Source organism: Pteronotus mesoamericanus, unplaced genomic scaffold, assembly GCF_021234165.1.
Source record: "Pteronotus mesoamericanus isolate MK-2021 breed Mesoamerican mustached bat unplaced genomic scaffold, CSHL_Meso_final contig_27, whole genome shotgun sequence".
Classification (NCBI taxonomy): Eukaryota; Metazoa; Chordata; class Mammalia; order Chiroptera; family Mormoopidae; genus Pteronotus; species Pteronotus mesoamericanus.
The window spans coordinates 8,106,816-8,129,737 of NW_026555115.1; the positions used below are offsets into that span (position 1 = coordinate 8,106,816).

Consider the following 22,922-nt stretch of genomic DNA (forward strand, 5'->3'; position numbering starts at 1 on the left):
CTGATTCCCGGGTGGTTGAGTTTTTGTATGTCCTAGGACCCTGTGGGTCTCTTCAACAAACTCTCCTGTGAGGCTGGGAGTTTCTCCTGCTGTTGACACCCCCACAGTTGTTCACAACCCGATGTTTTGAGGCTTTCTTTTCCCACACTGGAACCCTGGATTGTGGGGTCTGTATCACTTCCCAGTTGTTCCTCCCAATTTATCCTCACGCAAATGTGGGACTGCCTGGTGAGCCAGCTGCCACTGTGCTGCACGTCTTCTCCAGCCTGGCTGCCCGTCTCCTCTGCTCCTACCAGTCTAGATGAATGTTTCTTCTTTAACTCCTTGGTTGTCAGACTTTCATACAGTTCAAATTTCTGGCAGTTCTGATTATATTTTGTTTTTAAATTTGTTGTCCTTCTTTTGATTGTGTGAGGAACAAAGTGTGTCTCTCTATGCCTCCATCTTGGCCAAAAGTCTAGTGAGATATTTTGAATACAAGAAGAGTGAAAGGAGAAAAATTAAAATGCAATATGAAAGGGAGAAAAACTAACCAAAAAAGCCCCAAACAGACAAAAAAAAAAAAAAAAAAAAAAAGAAGAAGAGAAATAAAAAGACACAAGCTCTGATGAAGAGTAAGGTGAAATTTGTGCCAGCTCTTGGTGTTTACCTTCTGACTTCTTTCTGGATCTGTCTCTGGTTTTCTCTCACCTCCAGGTCCCTGGTCATCCAACTTTTGGCAACACCTCCTATATCTCCTTCCTCTGCCTCTAGCCGGAGCTTCTGTTGTGATCTAGAGTGTAAAGTCTCTGTTTCTTGCCTGGGAGGCATTGTTTAGTCTTCTGGGGAAAATGAAGTTTCGGTCCCCCTACCTCTACGCCTCCTGACTTAATCTGCTCCAGTTTATTTCCAATAATGTATAGTTTCTGCTTAAATAGCCATCTGTTTCATGGGGGTCAAGGAACAATATAGAGTGTCAGCTCTCTCCTGCTTGGTGTACTCTGCAGCTCTGTGTGTAAGCCAGGTTTGGGTGGTGCTCAACATACCCCTTGTTCTACCCTTTCTTAACTTCCTGTTTTAATGGCCTCAGTGAAATAGGGCCCTAGGACCCAGTGTACTTTGTCTCCCTGTGGGAGGTTCAAACTGGGCTCTTTAAGGTATTAGCCTTGCTGTCTTACTCTTGGTGGCGGGCGAGGGGGGGGGGCGCGGGGTGAGGGTGGAGGGGGGAAGCCCCCTGCTGGTTAAGCCTGCCCAGCCAGTTTTGTAGCTCTTCCCAGCTCATGCAGGCGATGGGGGTTGGGCTCAGTTTTCCCTTCCAGGTGATTCTGCCAAGGAAAGGGGCTCAGCCTGGGCTGCAGTAATCACAGTGCCCATTTTCCAGCCCACTGTGGTCAGAGCACTGTATGGCCCGCACTCTCCACCCTGAGCAGTTGCACCGGGCTGGAGCCAATAAACCACCTCGCTTTGCACCCCTTTCATCAATCCGTGAGGTGCAAACTGCGCCCACAATCCTCCCTCCTTGTTGGCCGGGCAGCTGGGTGTGAGGTCCCCACCCAGCGCACCTCAGTTCCCTTTTTGAAAAAAGTCTCTGTGGGTGTCACTGCCTCTCTGAGCCACTGCCCAGCTTTCCACACACTTGACCTCTGTGGCAAGTTAAGAGTTTATCTCAGTCATGGCCAGTTGCTGGCCACCTCTTCTCCCCACTCCAGGTGCTACCGGGATCCCCCCTACTCTCTGGCACTGTCCCAGCCAGTGACCACTGCCCCAGCTCGATGAGCCACCAGCTTTGTGTATGTGTGCTGTTTTCCCCCAGAAACTTTACATGTTCAAGTTGTTCCTGGTGCAGGTATGTGATTTCCCCTCCCTGGGAGGGGAGGGCGCCACTAGCCTGCTCTCACTGACCCAGCTCTCCTCTAATGGTGTCACTGTGGCAGCAGCGGTTTTTGGCGCCACACCCAGATAGACTTTGGCTGTCCGCCGATACAACCTCCTTACCACCTGTTTTGAAAGTGTCCTCTGTACACTTTGGCTTCCAAACTTCAAATCTGCTAATGTTCTGGTGGCTGCTAACTTTGTTTTTTGGAAGATCAACTAAGTGTCCCAGTTGGGTGCATGATCAAGTGGATCAGCCCCCACCTACTTCTCTGCGATCTTCCTCCCCTAGCAGTTATTTCTTTAAGCATTTGTTCTATTCCACCCCCATGTTGGAACTCCAGTTATCTGTACTGTAGGCTGCTTGAGGTTATCATACAGCTAAATGATATTCTTTTCATTTTGGGGATTATTTCTCTTTGTTTATTTTGGATAGTTTTTGTTCTTATGCCTTCAAGTACAGTATTTTATCTACTGTTAACCTGTTGTCAATTCCATCTAATACATTTTATATCTCAAATATTGTAGTTTTCAGCTCTAGAAGTTTGATTTGGTTTTTTATACTTTCCATGTCTGTGCTTAACTTTTTTTTCATATGGGATACAGTTATAATAACTGTTTAATGTCTTTCTCTGCTAATCTATTCAGTTTCTATTGGTTGATTATTCTCTTTAGTATGGTATGTCTTTTTCTGCCTCTTTACCTTCTGGTAGTCTTTGAGTGAATGCTTGACATTCTATTAAGTTCTTTACCTAACAAATTTAACTTCCCTGCTTGATGCTAGATAACTTTATATTCCTCTAAATCTTCTTGAGCTTTGTTTTAGGAGGCAGTTATTTGGAAACACTTTGATCCTTTTGGGTCTTTCTTTTATGATGTGTTAAGTGGGCCTATTGCCATGTTCAGTCTAAATTAATTATTTTCTACTCCTGAGGAAACACCTTCCTGAATACTCAATGCCCTCTGAATTATGTCTTTTTACAATTTTTGGAAACATGCCATGTGGCTCAGTGTGAATGCCAGTAGTACTTCCCCCAGCCAAAGGGAGGGATGAAATCTTTTTGAATGGTTCTTTCCTTAGCCTCAGAGAGTTTCCTCACACACATTCTCTGATCAGTACTCTGCTGAATACTTGAGAGGGGGAACTTCTGCACATCTTCAAAATTCCTTTTTTGAAGTGCTGTTCTCTCCTGCCTGGTACTGTGTTCTGTGAACTCTAGCTGCCTTGATCCTGGACACTTAGCTTCATCTTACTTGAGAGGAGAACTAAGGGAGTCCTCTTGTTCTGCCTCATATCACCTTCTCTCCGTGCCATGGCATGGAAATTCTCTTAAGGCCATTGTAGGGTTCACCTCATTTGTTGACCAAATTTCAAAATCACCAGCCTTTGTTTTCTGACATCTGATGTCTTGAAAACAGTACCCCCACCCCTGTTAGGTTATTTCAAGTATGAAATGAAATCCAGTGCCATTTATTCCATCCTGGCTGGAAGAAAAGTCTGCCCAAAACATTTTGACAGATGAATAAACTAGTTGGTATATGAACACTTATATGAATTTTTTCCCAACAAAGATTTTTGTTACTATTTTAAATTCTTTTTATGATAAATGTCTTGATCTAAGTAAGTTTTCTGTTACCGTTACAGCTTGCCTCTGAATATTGCTTTGCTAGATAGTCCAGCCATATTGGAAACAACCATTGGTGATGTGATTGGGACACCTGACACTGTGGAAACAGCACAGTCACCAGATGAGATTAACATGGCCCTCAAGCAAACTGGACTAGAGGAAAATGAAGTTGAAGGAAGGAGTAAGTAAATGTTCTGTGTAACATCAATGACATCTTTTTATTTTACTTCCCTTTTAAATGAACTATTTAAGTCAGTTCCCTCAAGAATATTTTATGTAATAGTTGAATTCTAAAATTTAATGTAAAAGAGTTATGCCTTCTTGCCTCTTTCTGCTTAAGGGTGCATTGAAATAGTTAAGATAGTTAAGATTATATAATTGAGACCATTAAACATTTTTATCATTTATAAGTCATTAAATATTTATGAATTTTCAAACTTGCTTTTTCACTTTGTTTCCTGAGTGAAAATTAAGAGAAAATATTTCTTTAAAGATATTTAGGGCACAGGATTGAATAAATGTTAGGAGATCCCATTAGCTCCTAGAAAGTATTTTGTTTTTAATGAGGACTGTTGTTGCACAGACCCACAAAAATAAATAATCCAGAAAGGAAGCTGCTTTCCTTAACTTTTTAAAAGGTTAGAAGGAAACGATGAATTGTCTATTTTTTGTTGTTGTTGTTGACAACACTATTACAGATTTTCACATTTTCTCCCTCTTTGTCTACCTCCACCCATCCCCAACCCCTGTTCCCTCTGGCCGTCACCATGTTGTTGCCTGTGTCTGTGGATTATGCGTATATGATCTTTGGTGATCCCTTCACCTTCTTTCATCTCTTCTCCTACCTTCTCTCTGAGAGCTGTCAGTCTGTTGCATGTGTCTATTACTCTGTTTCCATTTTGCTCATTAGATGCCACATATAAGTGAGATCATATGGTACTCATCTTTTCTGAATGGCTTAGTTCACTTAGCGTAATGATCTCCAGATCCTTCCTTTCTAACACAAAAGGTAAGATTCCTGTCATTTTTAAAGCTGCGTAGTATTCCATTATGTAAATATCCCACTCTTTCCTTATCCACTGTGGTACATTTATACTCCACTGATGGACACTTGGGCTGTTTCCAGATCTTGGCTATTGTAAATAACGCTGCAATGAACATAGGAGTCCATATTTTCTTTAGAATTGGTGTTTCAGGATTCTTAGTATTCGTTCCCAGCAGTTGGATTACTGAGTCCATTATGGATTACAATTTCATTATTATTATTATTTTTTTAGAGAGAGAGAAGGGAAGGGGAGGAGAGAAACATTGATGTAAGAGAGAAACATTGATTGGTTGTTTCTCGTTTGCATCCTGACTTGGACTGAACCTGCAACCTAGGTATGTTCCCTGACTGTGTATCAAGTCTGGTGACCCTTTGCTGTGCAGGATGTCGCCTAATGAACTGAGCCATACCAGTCAGGGCAAGGCAGTTTTATTTTTAATTTTTTGAGGAAACTGCATACTGTTTCCCACAGTAGCTGCATCAGTCTGCATTCCCACCAACAGTGTACTAGGGTTCCCTTTTCTCCACACCCTTGCCAACACTTGCTGTTTGTTGTGTTGTTGATAGCCATTCCAGCAAGTATAAGATGATATCTCATTGTGATCTTAATTTGCATCTCCCTGATGATTAGTGACATTGAGCATTTATTACATGTGTTTGTTGGCCATCTGTGTGTCCTCTTTGGAGAAGTGTCTATTCAGGTCATTTGCCCATTTTTTAAAAAATTGGATTACTTATTTTCCTGATGCTGAGTTCTATAAATTCTTCATATATTTTTTAAATTGACCCCTTGTCAGATGCACCATTGGCAAATATATTCTCCCATACATCAGTTTCCCCTTTCATTTCATTGATTGTTTCTTTTGCTGTGCAGAACCTTTTTAGTTTGATGTAGTCCCATTTATTTTTTTTCCTTTATTTCCCTTGCCCTGGGAGACATATCAGCAAAAATATTGCTATGAGAAATGTCTGAGATTTTACTGCCTACATTTTCTTCTAGGACTTTTATGGTTTTGCAACTTACATTTATGTCTTTTATCTATTCGGAGTTTATTCTTGTGTATAATGTAAGTTGGTGATGCAGTTTCCTTTTTTGCAGATACCTCTTTCATTTTCCCAACACCATTTATTGAAGAGTCTCTCTTTACTCCATTGTGTGATCTTGCCTCCTTTGTCAAATACTAATTGATCATATAGGTGTAGGTTGATTGCTGGCCTCTCTGTTCTGTTCCATTGATCTATATGCCTATTTTTATGTCAGTACCAGGATATTTTGATTACAATAGCCTTGTAGTATAGTTTCATATCAGGTGTTGTGATACTTAAAACTTTGTTCTTCTTTCTCAAGTTTGCTGAGGCTATCTGGGGCCTTTTTGGTTCCATATTAATTTTTGGAATATTCAGTTTCAATCTGTGAAATATGTCATTGGTATTTTAATAGGAATTGTATTGAATCTATAGAATGCTTTGGATAGTTTGGATATTCTAACAATCTTAATTCTTCCAATCAGGGAACATGGTATATGCTTCCACTTACTTGTATGTTTCTTAATTTCTTTCTTCAATGTCCTATAGTTTTCCAAGTATAGGTCTTTTGTCTCCTTGGTTAAATTTATTCATAGATTTCTTATTTTTGTTGTTGTTGTTGCATTTGTAAATGGGATTTTCTTTCTCTTTCTGATACTTCATTAATGGTGTGTAGAAATGCCACTGATTTCTAAATGTTAATTTTTTATCTTGCTGGTTTGCTGAATTCATTTACTAGCTTTTTGGTGGAATCTTTAGGGTTTTCTATCTACAGTATCATGTGATCTGTGAATAGTGACAGTTTTACTTCCTCCTTCCCAATTTGGATACCTTTTATTTCTTCTTGTCTGATGCTGTGGCTAGGACATTCAGTTCTGTGTTTAATAAGGGTGCTAAAAGCCGACATCCCTGTCTTGTTGCTGATCTTAAAGGGCACACTTGTAGTTTTTGCCCATTGAGTATGATATTGGCTGTGGGTTTGTCATATATAACCTTTATTACATTGAGGTATGTTCCTTCTATTCCCACTTTGCTAAGAATTTATATCATGAATGGGTGCTGCATATCATCAGATGCTTTTTCTATATCTGTTGATATGTTGATGTGGTTTTTATCCTTCATTTTGTTTATGTGGTGTGTCACGTTTATTAATTTGTGGATATTTACACATCACTGAGATAAATCCAACTTGATCATGGTGAGTGATCTTTTTATCGTATCACTGGGTTGCTAATATTTTGTTGAGGATTTTAGCATCTATACTCAACAAGGATATTGGCCTGTATATTTTTTCTTTATAGTGTCTTTATCTGATTTTGGAGTTATGATAATGCTGGCCTTGCAAAATGAGCTTGGGAGTTTTTCCTTCTCTTGAATTTTTTTAGAATAGTTTAAGAAGGATAGGTGTTAGCTTTTCTTTGAATGTTTGGTAAAATTTCCCTGTGAAGCCATTCAGTCCAGCAGTTTTATTTGTTGAGAGTTATTTGATTACTGGTTTAATTTCACTAGTTGTAATCTGTCTATTCAGATTCTCTGATTCTTCCTGATTGAGTTTTGGAAAATGCTATGTTTCTAGGAATTTATTCATTTCTTCCAGATTGTCCAATTTGTTGGCATATAGTTTTTTGTAAAATTATCTTACAGTTCTTTGTATTTATTTGGTATTAGTTGCTACTTCTTTTATTTCTGATTGTATATATTGGGTCCTTTCTCTTTTTTTCTTGATGAGTCTGGTTAAAAGTTTGCCAATCTTGTATATCTTGTCAAAGAACCAGCTCTTGGTTTCATTGACCTTTTTATTTTTCATTTTTTAATCCCCACCTGAGGATGTTTTTATTGATTGTTAGAAAGAGGAAGGAAGAGAGACACATAAAGAGGGGGAGAGAGAGAGAGTGAGAGAGAAAACATCAATGTGAGAGAGTAACATCAATCAGTTGCCTCCCAGATGTGCCCCCACCAGGGATTGAACTGGCAACCTAGGTGTGTGCCCTGACTAGGAATTGAACTTGCAGCTTTTGGAATATGGGATGATGCTCCAGCCAACTGAGCCACACAGCCAGGGCTCATTGACCTTTTGTGTTGTTTTCTTAGACTCCATTTTGTTTATTTCTGCACTGATCTTTATTACTTCCTTTTACTCACTTTGGGCTTTATTTGTTGTTTTTTAGTAAATTTAAATTTTTATTTGAGTATTTTTCCTGAGGTAGGCCTGTAATGCTATGAATAATCCTCTTAGGACAGCTTTTACTGTATCCTATAGATTTTGGGTTGTTGTGTTCTCATTTTCATTTTTTTAAAGGTAACTTATGACTTCATTCTTAATCTCATTGTTAACCCATTCATTGTTTAGTAACATGTTATTTAGCCTCTGTGACTTTGTGTGTTATTCAGCCTCTTTCCTGCAGTTGATTTCTAGTATCATCTCATTGAGGTCAGAAAAGTTGCTTGGTATGATTTCAGTCTTCTTCAATTTATTGAGGCTTATTGTGTGTCCTAACATACGGTCTGTCATAGAAAATGTTCCATGTGCACTTGAAAAGAATGTATATTCGTCAGCTTTAGGATGAAATGCTCTGAAGATATCAATTAAATTTATCCAAAATAGTACTTCATTTAAGGCCACAGTTTCCTTGTTGATTTTCTGTCTGGAAGATCTACCCATTGATGTCAGTGGGTTATTAAAATCCCCTGCGTATCTCTCTTTTTATGTCCTTCAAGATTTACTTTACATATTTAGATGCTGCTATGTTGGGTGCATAAATGTATACCAGAGTTATAGCCTCTTGTTGGATTGCTTTGTTTATCGTTATGTAGTGTCATCTTTGTCTCTTACTGTAGTCTTTGTTTTAAAGCCTGTTTTTTCAGATATAAATATTACTATCTCAGCATTTTTTTTACTTCCATTTTCATGAAATATCTTTTTCCATCCCTTTACTTTTAGTTTGTGTTTATCTTTGTTCTGGGGTGGGTCTTTTGTAGACAACATATACTGGGTGGGGCAAAAGTAGATTTACAGTTGTTTATAGGGAAAAATAATACAATAATTAATAAATAATACAAGAATAAACTTTGAAAAGAACTCATGTACATGGAGAGTAGTATGGTGATTCAGTGGGGAGGGATGTATAAGAGAACTAAATGGTAATGGAAAAAAATACAATGAAAATAAAAAATAAAAATAAAACAAACAATAGAATAAACTCTGATTTTACATACTCATAACTGTAAACATACTTTTACCCCCACCTTCATATATGGGTCTTGCTTTCTTATCCATTCTGCTACCCTATGCCTTTTGTTTGGAGCTTTTAAGCCATTTATGTTTAAAGTGATTATTGATAGGTATGTATTTATTGCCATTTTATTCTTTTAACTCTGTTCCTTTTTTCCCTTCTTCTTCTACTTACTAAAAGAGGCCCTTTAACATTTGTTGCAATAATAGTTTGGTCTTAACAAACTCCTTTAGGTTTTTTTGGGTTTTTTGTTGTTGTTGTTTTTTTTTAGAAAGCTCTTTATTTCTCCTTCAATTTTAAGTGATAAGCTTGCTGGATAAAGTAGTCTCAGTTTTAGGTCCTTGCTTTACATAATTTTAATGTAAATATTTCTACAATATTTCATGCCTATCCCTTTTGGCCTGAAATGCTTCTGTTGAGAGATCTGCTGACAGTCTGATGGGAGCTCCCTTGTGGTAGTTATCTGATTTTTTTCTTGCTTCTTTTAAGATCCTCTCTATGTCTTTAACCTTTACCAATTTAATTGTGGTATGTCTCGTGTGGGCCTCTTTGCATTCTTGTGTGTCTTTTTCTTTTACCAGGTTAGGAAACTTTTTGGTCATATTTTTTCAAATGGCTTCTCAATCCCTTAGGGTCTCTCTTCTCCTTCTGGTACCCTTATTATGCAGATGTTGTTATGCTTATGTTGTTTCAATGTTCCCTTTAACTATCTTCATTCTTTAGAATTCTTTTTTCTTCTTGTTGCTCTGACTGAGTGGTTTTTTCTACCTTGTCTTCCAAATTGATAATTCCATCCTCTGTTTCATCCAACCTACTTTTTTTTTTTTCCAGTGTATTCTTCATGTCAGATATGGTGTTTTTCATTTAATACTGGTTCTTTTTCTGGATTTGTCTCTTTTCATGTTGTTGTAGTTCTCACTAAGTTCCTTGAGCATCTTTATAACCATCAATTTGAACTCTATATCTAGTAGATTGTTTGCCTCCACTTTATTTAGCTTTTTTCCTGGAGATTAAAAATAAAAATAATTAAAAATGAAAAAATAAGTAGAAGTAAAATGATAAAAATATAAAAAAACTTAAAAAGAATTAAGAAAAGAAAACCAAAACAAAAGAATAAGGAAACAGAAACTTCTAACCAAGATGGAGGCATAGGTAGACACATTTTATGTCCTTACACAACCAAAAGAAGAACAACAACAAATTTAAAAACAAAAACAATGAGAACTGCCAAAATCAAACTGTATGAAAGTCCGACAACTAAGGAGCTAAAGAAGAAACATTCATCCAGGCAGGCAAGAGGGACAGAGACAGGCAGCAGGGGCAGAGAGGACACAGGGTTAGGCGGCAGCTGGCAGACGAGGCAGTCCCATATTTGCATGCAGATAAACTGAGAGGAACAGCTAGGGAGTGATAAAGACCCTGCAATCCAGGGCTCCAGCACAGGAAAAGAAAGCTTCAAATCCTCTAGCTGTAAAAAACTGTGGGGGTTGCAGCAGCAGGAGAAACTCCCACGCCTTACAGGAGAATCTGTTGGAGAGACCCATGGGGTCCTAGAATGTATACAAACCCACCCACCTGGGAATCAGCACTAGAAGGGCCCAATTTGCTTGTGGGTAGTGGGCGAAGAGACCGAAAGCTGGCTGAGAGCTGAGAAAGTGGCTTTGTTCCCTCTCTGACCCTTCACCCACACAGAACTTTACAGCGCAGTGACCTGGGTTGCCCTGTCCCTCCCCAACGTAACAGGCACGCTGAGACAAAGACATATGGCCCAAATGAAAGAACAGATCAAAACTCCAAAAATAGAACTAAGTGATGAACAGATAGCCAACCTATCATGTGCCCAGTTCAAAACACTGGTAATCTGTATGCTCACTGAATTAGTTGAGTATGGCTGCAAAATGGAGGAAAAAGTGAAGGCTATGCAAAGTGAAATATAGAAAAATATACAGGGAACCAAGAGTGAAGGTAAGAAAACTGGGACTCAAATAAACAATTTGGAACAGAAGGAAGAAATAAACATTTAACCAGAACAGAATGAAGAAACAAGAATTCAAAAAAATGAGGAGAGGCTTAGGAACCTCTGAGACAACTTTAAACATCCCAACATCCAAATCATAGGGGTGCCAGAAGGAGAGGAGGAAAAGCAAGAAATTGAAAACTTACTTGATCAAATAATGAAGGAGAACTTTCCCAGTCTGGCAAAGGAAATATACTTCTAGAAAGTCCAGAAAGTCTAGAGAATCCCATAGAAGTTGGACCCAAGGAAGCACATATCAAGGCACATCATGATTACATTACCCAAGATTAAAGATAAGGAGAGAATCTTAAAAGCAGCAAGAGAAAAGGAGACAGTTTCCTACAAAGGAGTTCCCATCAGACTCTCAACTGATTTCTCAAAAAAAAAAAAAACCTTGCAGGCAAGAAGGGGCTGTCAAGAAGTATTCAAAGTCATGAAAGACCAGGACCTACATCCAAGATTATTCTCTCCAGCAAAGCTATCATTTAGAATGGAAGGACAGATAAAGTGCTTCCCAGATAAGACAGACCTAAAGGAGTTCATAATCACCAAGCAGTTATTATGTGAAATGTTAAAGGAACTTATCTAAGAAAAAGAAGAAGATCAAAAACTATGAACAGTAGAATGACAACAAACACAGCTATCAACAACTGAACCTAAAAAAACTAACACAAAGTAAGCAAACAATTAAAACAGAATCAGAAATATAGAGATCCGTGGGGAGGGCGAGGGAGGAGAATGGGGGAAAAGGTACAGGGGATAAACAGCATAAATAGTAGGTACAAAATAGAGAGGGGGAGGTTAAGAATGGTATGGAAAATGGAGAATCCAAAGAACTTATATGTACAATTCATAGACATGGACTAAATGGGGGAGGGAGGGAATGCTGTGGATTGGGCAGTGCAGGGTGGAGGGGAATAAAGGAGAAAAAATGGGACAACTGTCATAGCATAATCAATAAAATATATAAAAAATAAAAATAAAAAAATGAAAACAGAAAAAAAGGAAAAGAAAAGAAAAAAGGGAAATAGAAAAGAAAGAAGGAAAGAAAAAAGCACAATTTGCCGAAGCAGATTTTAGGTACTTCTGCAATCTCTGTTTGAACATGCTGTCTGTGAAGTTTTTGGATCCTCTGTCAATTTTGTCTGAAGCTGGCCATTTGGCTTGTTGGTCCTGGGCTCCTTGGGATGGCCTCTGGCATAGGGCCATGTCAGACACTATGCATGCCTTGCCCTTGGCAACCTGTTTGAACCTACAATACAATCCACAGTTTGTGGCAATAAATTGCATATTGAAAATCTTTATGTATTTGGTAATTTGGCTTGAAATTGAAGTATAAGTTATATTTAATCATAAGATTTCTATTGCATGTTGGTGTAATGTATGTTCATTTAAAAGCAACTCATATTTATGTGGCTCTTGCCAATTTTGATTCCTGTCAGTAAAATTAGACACCATCTGTAAACATGTTGTAGGTAATTGCCATTGAGTATGCTGTTTTCTTTGGAGAATATAGAATACAGCAGTAGTATTTAGTAATTTAGAGGTAGGAAGTGTTCATGAAAAGTTATACTGTACTTCTGATGAATAGGACATGCATAAGTACTCCTGGTAAGTGGCATTAAAAGTAGTTCCTCTGTTCTCTAAGTAACCAGTACAAATACGCAGTGAAACAAAAGATCTGATATGTTCAAGGTTTTATGTTCATATTGACATCTACCATATTTGAATTGTACTTATGAATCTGAGGTCAGGGAAACAGAAATTAACTGTAGGTTATTATGTTGGTAATTTCAGAATAATGTTCTAATTTTATTTTAAAGGTAGTAGTTAGTTGTTGGAATAAGAACACATCCTCCATTAATATTTGTCTTGTACTTTCTTTGCCATAATTTCTTTTGGTTAGTTTCCAGTTTTTACAACCCTCTCCTGGACTCTACCCTTTGTTAGCAATGATTACTCTTTGTCACTGGAAGGATGTGAGACAAGAAACCAAGGCCATCAGATTTTAGATTCAACCAGAAGCAGGGCTAGCTTAATATGGAGTATTTCAAGGGTTAAAATAAAAATAGCCTCCATTACAAAAATGGCAGTATTGATTTTATTTACATTCCATTTTATGTCCATTATATGAATTTAGGAAGTTGCTTTAGTGCTGCAATTGTGTTGTATTACAAAACAACATTTATGTTGTACATACTTTCTAGGAAATCATATTGGTTTTGGGGGAACAGGGTAGAATGGACTATGGATGCCTAGAAAAGAAAAAATCAAATGAGATGTAATAACTCTTCAAATATCTGAAAGCCTGATAGAGCAAAGAATTTGTTTTATGGCACTTTATTGGCGAATCTTGGATCAGCAATTTGAAAATATAGGGAAGCAGACTTGGAATCAGTGTAAGAAAAAATTTTTTAAATGTTTCTGCCATATTATCAGAAGTAGATTACTTAGCAGTAAGTGAACGCTTTATTACAGTAGGTATTCAAGCAGAGCTTAAATGCTGTTGAAGTTGTGACAGAAGGAATTCTTGCATAGTGTGAAGGTTACATTAATAAGACTCTGTTAAGTTTTATATCATTTGCTCTAGGTCAATGAAAATTGAGTCTGTTGATGTTAAAAATTAAGGTCTTTGAGTCTTGGTACCTAATTTATTCTTTCTTTTCTTTTGGTTGTAATGTGAAAATCCTGATTCACGTAGTTGACTAGTTATAAGTAGTAATTTTTTTAAAAAATATCTTATCCCCAACAACAACAAAAAATAGCTTATCCTTCAATTTCAGGGTGTTTCTCAACCAAACAGATGTAGCAGAAAAAGCTTTATTTCAAGAACAACAAAGCCAAACCCAAGAGTATTAATGTAGCAGCATAAACTAAAGCACTGTGGTCTCAACATCATGTTAAAATTTAGTATTAAATAATTATGAAGCATGAAGAAACCAGGAGATGGCAATTAAGTAAATGAGTATGAAAAATATGAGGTTAGTGTCAATCATCATCTGGAGAGTTTTAAAAAGTACCAGTGCCAGAAAACTACCTCCAGAACTACTGATATTATTATTTGAGGTCAGCTCTGGAAATCAGTATTACTTCAAAACTCCACATTTGATTCTAATGTTTAGTCAATGGAGCGAGCCACTAAGGTAATTGGTGGATACTTTTTTAAAAAATATATTTTATTGATTATGCTATTACAGTTGTTCGAATTTTTCCCCCTTGGCCCCTCTGTCTGGTATGCCCCTTCCCTGCAGTAATCCCTGCTGCTTAGTTCATTTCCATGGGCTGTGCATGTATGTTTTGGGATTCTCCATTTTGTATACTATCCTTAATCTCCCCCTGTCTATTTTGTACCTACCAATTATGCTTCTTAATCTCTGCACCTATTCCCCCATCCTTCACCTTCTCCCACCCAGCTGATAATGCTCGAAATGATCTCTGTATCTATGATTCTGTTCCTTTTCTGGTGGTGTGCTTAGTTTGTTTTTTTAGATTCAATTGTTGATAGTTGTGAATTTGTTGCCATTATGTTCATAGTGTTGATCTTCTTCTTTCTCTTAAATAAGTCCCTTTAACATTTTATATAATAATGACTTGGTGATGATGAACTCTTTAGCTTTATCTTGTTTGGGAACCACTTTATCTGCCCTTCAATTCTGTATGATAATTTTGCTGTATAGAGTAGTCTATGTTATAGGTCCTTGTTTTTCATCATATAGAATACTTCTTGCCAGTCCCTCCTTTCCTGCAAAGTTTCTTTTCAGAAATCAGCTCATAGACTGATGGGAACTCCTTTGTAGGTAACTATCTGCTTTTTCTCTTGCTGCTTTTTTCTCTCTTTATCTTTAAACTTTTGCATTTTAATTATGATGTGTCCTGATGTGGTCCTCCTTGGGTCCAACTTGTTTTGGAGTCTGTGAGCTTCCTGGACTTCTTGGAAGTCTATTTCCTTTGCCAGATTGGGTAAATTTTCCTTCATTATTTTTTCAAATAAGTTTTCTATTTCTTGCTCTTCCTCTTCTCCTTCTGGCATCTCTATGATTCAGGTGTTATGTTTGGAGATGACCCTGATGGTCCTTATACTATCTTAGTTTTTTTTTAAAATTGTTCTTATTTCTTCTTGCTGTTCTGGTTGAATGCTTATTTCTTCCTTATGTTCCATATCATTGATTTGAATCCTGGCTTCCTCCTCTCCACTGATGGTTCCTTGTAGATTTTTCTTTATTTCACTTAGTGTAAGCTTCATTTCTTCCTTTATGCTGTTACCATAATCAACGAGTTCTTTGAGCATCTTGATCACCAGTGTTTTGAACTCTGCACCTGATAGGTTTGTTATCTCTGTTTCATTTAGTTCTTTTTCTGGGGTTTTGTTCTATTCTTTCATTTGAGCCTATTTCTTTGTCTCCTCAATTTGGCAACCTCCCTGTGTTTGTTTCTGTGTATTAGGTAGAGCTGCTCTGACTCCTTGTCTTAGTAGGTGGCCTATTGTAGAAAAGATACCTGTAAATTGTATGAGGCAGAGTCTTAGATAAATGCCAGGGTGGGGTAACCCCCTTCAACTCTTTGTGGCTCTGTGTAAGGGGAGGGCTCAGAAAGGGGACAATGCCACTTGCCTGGCTTCTGGAGGTTTGCCTGTCACTCGCTCTGTTTCCAGTTACTTCACCTACTTCCTATATGCAACTGGCACCCTTACAGTTGTTGCCCTGGTGCTGAATCCCAGAGTGGCTAGATTTGCTTACATTCTAAGTCTATGCAGGCCCTTTAAACAGTCTCCTGAAAATTAGGCAGTTTCTTCCACTGCCCCAAACCCCACTGGTTTTTATAGCCAGAAGTTGTGGGGATTTATCATCCTAGTGCTACTGCCCTACGCTGTGTGGTGTGGCCTATGGCTGGGATTGCTTATTCCCAAGGTATCCCTCCTGATCTTTGTCTACATCAGAATGCGGGACCAACTGTTCTGCTGCCACCACAGCCTCTCCGTGCTACACTGTATCTCTGGGCCTTTCCGCCCATCTCTGCAGCTCCGCCCCTCCTACCCATCTGTGTGAATGTGGCTTTTTTAAAACCTTGGTTGTCAGACTTCAATACATCTTGGTTTTCTCACAGTTCTGGGTATTACTTGTTTTGAGATCTAGTTGTAATATTTTCTGTGGTTGTGCAAGGAGGTGATAATGTATCTGCCTATACCTCCATCTTGATCAGAAGTCTGGTAGATACGTTTAGATGATCCGTTTGACTAGGAGGAAGTGATATCATAGTTTTTCTTCTGTCTGATATATAGAAATTATTAGGCATTCAACAGCTTTTTTTGTAAAGTTTGTAAACTGATCAAGTAAAAATCAACTCATACTGAATTTCCTCTGTATTACAGAATGGTTAATTTAAATAGAGTTCATTTAAAGCTGAATATTGTGTAATGTATCATCTTTTCAGTGTTAGAGGTCTTTATTCATAATGTGTTTTGCTGCTAAGGTAGAACATAATGAATACAAAGTTCTTGTCCTGCATCACACCTGATGTAACCAATATGTACTATGTTGAATCAGGGAATGAATAAATGTCTGTCCTTCATCAATTTGCTCCATATAGTTTAGTTCTAGGCTATGTATATTCTTGGCCAAGGGGGAAAATGGGAAAGTACTGAGGCTTGGCAGGAGGAGCTTGGATTGTGCTTATGAAAGAAAGGAGTGTTTCACAGGTGATCTCTGCCTTTCCTTTTAATCTTTTGACCAGTAAGCCTCCTTGACTATACATGCTGTTGAAATTCTTTATCTAGTGCCTTTATAGGAGTGGTACAGATGTTTTTATTTAGTTTAATTTTTTTCTTATTTGTGTTTAATTTATTTATTGGTTTCTGGGAGAGGTTTGTTAAAATATCCAACACAACTGTTCATCTTATATGTGTGTGTGTGCGCGCGCGCGCGCGCGTGTATATATATACACACATATACATACATACACACACACACACACACACACACACACACACACACACACTTATTCTTTTTTATTCTTGACATTTTTCCCTTTTCCTTCCCCTTTGCCCAGACCCTGCCTCCCACTGGGCCTTCACCACTTTCTTGTCTGTCCATGGACTATGCATATGTGTTCTTTAGCTAAGCTCTTCTAGTCTCCCCACACCCTCCCTTCTGAGATCTGTCAGTCTGTTCCATGTATCCATGCCTCTGGTTTTATTTTGTTTGTCAGTTTAATATTAATCAAATTAATGGAGAGTTACCCGGTTACAGTAAGAAAATATATTTATTTTGTGGTCATCTGGATTCTTACCTTTAATCGGTAACCTCACACAGCTATGACAGCACAGCAAACTAAAGGGCTATTTTGCCTTTTTTTTTCAGCTTTAAAAGATACATCAGAGAAGCTGAAACACCTTGAGATGGAAAACAGTTCATTACCGTCTCCTGCCAACATTGATGTTAACATCAACAACCAGGTATTCATTCAGATTTCTTGTATACCTGTCACATATCCCCAGACCTTCCCGAAATCCTTTTTTTCCAAAGCTAATACTTTTTTCTTTTGCTAAGAAATCTGTCTGTGCCAAACTCTTATAAACCTGTCTTGTCATTTAAAAAGGAGAAATCTATGGATGTGCCTTGGTCCTGAGTTGCTCACTTGGTTGAAGCGTTGTCCTGAACACCAGAAGTTAGCGGGTTTCATTCCCGATCAGGGCACAAAACCTAGATTGTGGGTTTAATCTCCGGTCGGGGTGCATCCAGGAGGCAACAAATTGATGTTTTTCTCTTATATAGATGTTTCTGTGTGTGTGTGTCTCTCTCTCTCTTCCTTCTCCTCTTAAAATCAATAATAAAATATTCTCGGGCAATGATTAAAACAATAATAATAATAGTAATAGTAATAAGAAGGAGAAGGAGAAGAAGAAAGAAAAAGAAGGAATTTATAGATGTTTAAGAGAGAAAGTGGAAACTTGGGCACAACATTAAGGACTGTAAGGTAATCTCATCTTTTTTTTTAGACACAGTTAAAAGTCATATGGATGTTTACCATTTATTTTGATTCAGCCTATCCTTTCTCTTAATACTGTTCAATGGATCTTGATTTAGTAGAAGAACTTGGTGAATGCCTTTTTGAAATTGTAGAAGGATTTGTTTTAAGGAGCTGCTCTGTGGTATAAACAAGGAAGAGAATAGAACTGTGGATGCTTCAACTTCATCTTTCATACCTTTCACCAGCCTTTCTCCTTTGATTTTTTTAGGCATTGGACTGGGGGGAGGATACCAGTTAAACTTTAGTTAACTGTAAAAAATGATTTCTACATAAAATATCTAAAATAAACTGAATGAGATAAAAATAAATGTATTAGCTACCAGATATCCCCACTAAATGGAAGAGTGAATTTTAGGTAATGATCTGGAGACATCTTTATTTTCTCTATATATGGACAACAGATAGCAAGGATCTGTTTAATGAATTGTGTTTTACTTTGGTTTTAAAGAGGAAAGGGGAACAGCTGATCTACAGTGTTCTTTCATCCTTGAATAATTAACTGGAATTTTTTTTCAGAGATCAGTGTGTAGAAAGGGATTTTTTTCTTTCTTGTGTAGTAATTGTCAAAGCTGTCCTTTTGAATCCAAGTCTTTATTTTTAATGTATATTTTCTTAGAAATGTCTTTTAGAAGCTGATTAAATTTCAGGAAGGTTTTTATTTTTTTGACCCCCTCAATATTTTTAATTAGTTATTTTGCTTCCACATTGTCAGTTTTTCATACTATCTCTGTAAAGTAGAGGAATGCAGAGTCAGAGGCAGAAGGATTAATTGAAAGTTTAGATGAAAGCTTTTGATGATTAGCAATTTGATAGAAATTTAGTGGAGGACTTGGATGAAACCAAAAGAAAATTAAGCCTTGTCGATCTTGGAGAGGGGAGAAGATGCATGATTGTCCGTGACACTGGTTGAGAACTTAGCAGACTTTGGATTGCCTTTGAGCTCTGACATAAGCTCCTCACTCAGCAGAAGCCCCTGACAGTCAAGGACTGCTCTGCAGGAGATTTTGAACATCCACAGTCATTTCTGATTAGGTCTAATTTGGCATATAGAGGAAGCAGGGTGTCCTTTTAATTCTTTTTGGTCTTCTGTTTGTCACATTTTGGCCATCTGAGGCAGATATATCAGCAGCATATTAACTGGGTGCCATTGGAGTTATGTGGTATAAGAAAATAAAGTGAAAATATTTCAAAGCTATTATTCAACTTGTATTTCAGTAAGTTTTTCCTAAAATACACAAATATGACAACTGTAGAAAATTAAAGTATATTTTAAAAAGGAGGAAGTTGTAAATTCTCTATTTTTCCACTACTAAGAGATAACTATAGTTAACATTTTTAAGATATGTACTTTAAACATTTAAATGTGATATATTTTTAAAATTATAATGCGAAAATTAAAATGCGATAACATTGCTTTTTAAAACCGATCAGTTGTAAACATCTTGATTTATTTCAGTGGCATTACAGGCAATAAGTAAATTACATGTATGTGTCATCAATGTGTTCACTCAGTCCCATATTAGACATTTAGATTCTTGCTAATTTTCACTGTTGTAATCAGTGTAAATCAGATGACAAAAGCTGTTATATAAATATATATCTGCAATGATTCTTGCTTTTTTTCCTGGGAAGTAAAGTGGTAGGTCAAAGTACAGGCAGAATTTGAAAGCCTTTGATACTTTTGCAAAATTGCCTTCCAGAAAGACACTAACAGTTGGTATTTTTACTTTTGATGTGTTTATTGAGTTATTGTTTTTGTTTTTAATGTAGGCAGAAAAAGAAATATCTTCCTATGTCAGAGGCAGGTTGCTCTGAAAATCCTATAATGTAATTAACAAGTCATCTCAAGTCTGCAACATAATTGTCTCTGAAAAGAAAATGTCAAAGCATTTGAACTTTTTCCAGCTACGATTTTTTCCAGCTTTATTGAAATAAAGTTGACAGATAAAGTTGTATTAACAATATACAATATTTCACAGAATGGAAAAAATATTTGTAACTCATGTATGTAATAAGGGACTAGTGTTCAAAACACATAAAGAATTCTTAAACTCAAGAATAAAAACACGAATGATTCAACTTAAAAAAAATAAATAAATCATGTTTATTCTAAAAAAAACAATATACAATATTTAAAGTATGTGATGTGGTGATTTGATATACATATACAGTGTGATCTTACAATCAAATTAATACATTCAACACCTCACAGTTACCATTTTTTGTTTTGTTTTGGGTGACAATGCTTAACATCTATTCTCTTAGAAAATTTTAAGTGTACAGACAATATAATAAACTATAGTCACTATGCTGTACATTTGATCCTTAAAACTTATCCATGTTATAACTGAAAGCTTGTACCCTTTACCAACCTCTCCCTGTCCCCCTACCACCACAACAGTTTCTGGCAGCAACCATTCTACAGTGTTCCTATGAGTTGGAATTTTTTTTTTAGATTTTATATAGAAGTAATATCATGGAGTATTCGTCATTCTCTGTCTGACATTTCACTTAGCATGATGCCTTCCAGCATCATCCATGTTGTTGCAAATGGCAGGAGTTCCTTCTTTTTAAATGCTGAATAATATTCAGTGTGTGTACAGGCAGTCACACATACTATATTTTCTTTATCCACTCATTCTTTAAAGAACACTTAGGTTATTTCCATATCTTGGCTACTTGGCATAATGCTGCAATGAACATGGGAGTATATCTATTTGAGATGGTGATTTTGTTTCCTTTGGCTATACACCCAGAAGTGGGATTGCTGGATCATATGGAATGAACTGGCCATGTTCAGAAAAGGACCACAGGAGTACCAGAAGGAGAACAGGCAAGAAATTGAAAACTTATTTGAAAAAACAATGAAAGAAAACTTCTCAATTTGGTGAAGGAAATAGACATACAAGTCCAGGAAGAATGGAGAGTCTAAACCAGATGGACCCAAAGAGGACCACACCAAGACAGAACACAATTAAAATGCCAAAGTTTAAAGATAAAGAGAAAATATTAAAAGCAGCAAGAGAAATGCAGATAGTTACCTACAAAGGAGTTCCCATATAACTGTCAGCTGATTTCTCAAAAGAAGCTTTGCAGGCAAGAAGGGACTGGCAAGAAGTATTCAAAATGATGAAAAGCAAGGGCCTACAACATAGATTATTCTATCCAGTAAAGCTATCATTTAGAATTAAATGGCAGATAAAGTGCTTCCCTGACAAGGTAAAACTAAAGGAGTTCATCATCACCCAGCCATTATTATATGGAATGTTAAAGGGAATTATATAAGAAAAAGAAGAAGGTCAAAACTGTGAACATTAAAATGGCAGTAAATTCACAACTATCAACAATTGAATCTAAAAAAACAAACTAAATGAACAAGCAGAACAGAAACAGAATTATAGATACGGAGATCATTTAGAGGGTTATCCATAGGGAAGGGGGAAGGAGGAGAATGGGGGCAAAGGTGCAGATATTAAGAAGCACAAATTGGCAGGTACAAAATAGACAGAGGTATGTTAAGAATAGGCTAGGAAATGGAGAAGCCAAAGAACTTATATGCATAAGCCATGGACATGAACCAAGGGTGGGGTATGGCTGGAGGGAATGGGTGTGGGAGGGTAAAGGGGGAAAAATTGGGACAACTATAATAGCATAATCAATAAAATATATTTGAAAAATAAACATAATCATATACCTGGTGACAGCTGCAGAACTACAGGGGTTAGTCTAAGCAAAAATCCAGTTGAAATTAATTTCAGTAGTCCTCCCATATCTGTGGTTTTGCTTTTCATAGCCCTGTTTCCAGTTACTTGTGGTCTACTGGAGTCCAAAAAACGTTAAATGGAAAATTCCAGAAATAAACAATGTATTAGTTTTATATTGCATGCCGGTGTGAGAAGTATGAAGAACTCTCATGCTGTCACACCTGGGATGTGAATCATGCCTTTGTCCAGTGTGTCCATGATGTATATACTACCTGATCATTAGTCACTTATCAGATCATCCGCCATGGTCCCAGTGCTTGTGTTCAAAGAACACCCTTATTTATTTAACAATGGCCCCAAAGTACAAGAGTAGTGATGCTGGCAATTCAGATATGCCAAAGAGAAGCTGTAACATGCTTCCTTTAAGTGAAAAGGTGAGTACAGTACATTAAGATATTTTGAGACAGAGACCATATTTACATAACTTTTATTCTAGTATATTGTTATAATTGTTCTATTTTATTATTGATATTATTTTTAATCTCTTACTGTGCCTAATTTATAAATTATACCTAATTGTAGGTATGTATGTAAGGAGAAAAGTGGTGTGTACAGGGTTTGGTACTATCTGTCATTTTAGGCATTCAGGAGGGTTCTTGGAGCATGTCCCTAATGGATGAGGGAGGACTACTCTTTGGCAAATAGCACATATTCTTTGTGTATGGTTAATTCAGGCATTTGTCCCGGATAATGTAGTTGGTTTTTCACTTGCTTAGGGACAGGAAATTTGGCTAGATTTCTTGAGGTTCCTATCGATTCATATTTCATGTTTGCGATTATTAAGCCTCAGCTTGAAAACACATGACTGTTTAAGACACATGATTTCCTGGTTGTCTAAAGATGAACTTTCATCAGTCCCTTATCTATTTCCATATAACTATCAGAGTTGCTTATACTCTATTTTTCATATATAGGAGGAAGTAGTGAAGTTGACTGAGAAATATCTTAATAATGCCATTGAGAGCCCAGGACTGAATGCTAGGAGAGTTCCTCCTGACTTGAAGAGTAACATTTTGAAGGCTCAAGTAGAAGCAGTGCATAAGGTAAGCTGCCTTTAATGGAGATAGCTCTGCTAAAGTGAAAAGATCATGAAAGAGAGAGTCCAGAGACTGAAGAACAAATAAAACACATGAGTAAACTACATGAATATTAAATGAAAGTGACCTAGCTAGTGATTGGAGATAGAGAAACATGGTCAGGATGGTGGAATGCCTTCCCAACTCTAAATACAAGCTAGGTTAAGAGGGGGCAGTCATGAGAGGGAAAAAAAGAGTAAATATGCTCTAGGGTTTTAAAAGTTTTTTAAAAAGGTAAAATTCCTATAGAAGTGAA

At 37.1% G+C, this 22,922-nt stretch overlaps 1 protein-coding gene across 1 annotated transcript in view; it reads left to right on the forward strand.

The window, feature by feature from the left end:
- EPB41L5 (erythrocyte membrane protein band 4.1 like 5) overlaps nucleotides 1–22,922 on the forward strand; it is a 146,125-nt gene that overhangs the window by 94,054 nt on the left and 29,149 nt on the right. The window contains exons 17-19 of the mRNA XM_054575009.1: nucleotides 3,497–3,660; nucleotides 17,157–17,251; nucleotides 22,505–22,633. Coding sequence (XP_054430984.1) covers nucleotides 3,497–3,660; nucleotides 17,157–17,251; nucleotides 22,505–22,633 — 388 coding nt within the window. The remainder of the gene's footprint in view (nucleotides 1–3,496; nucleotides 3,661–17,156; nucleotides 17,252–22,504; nucleotides 22,634–22,922) is intronic.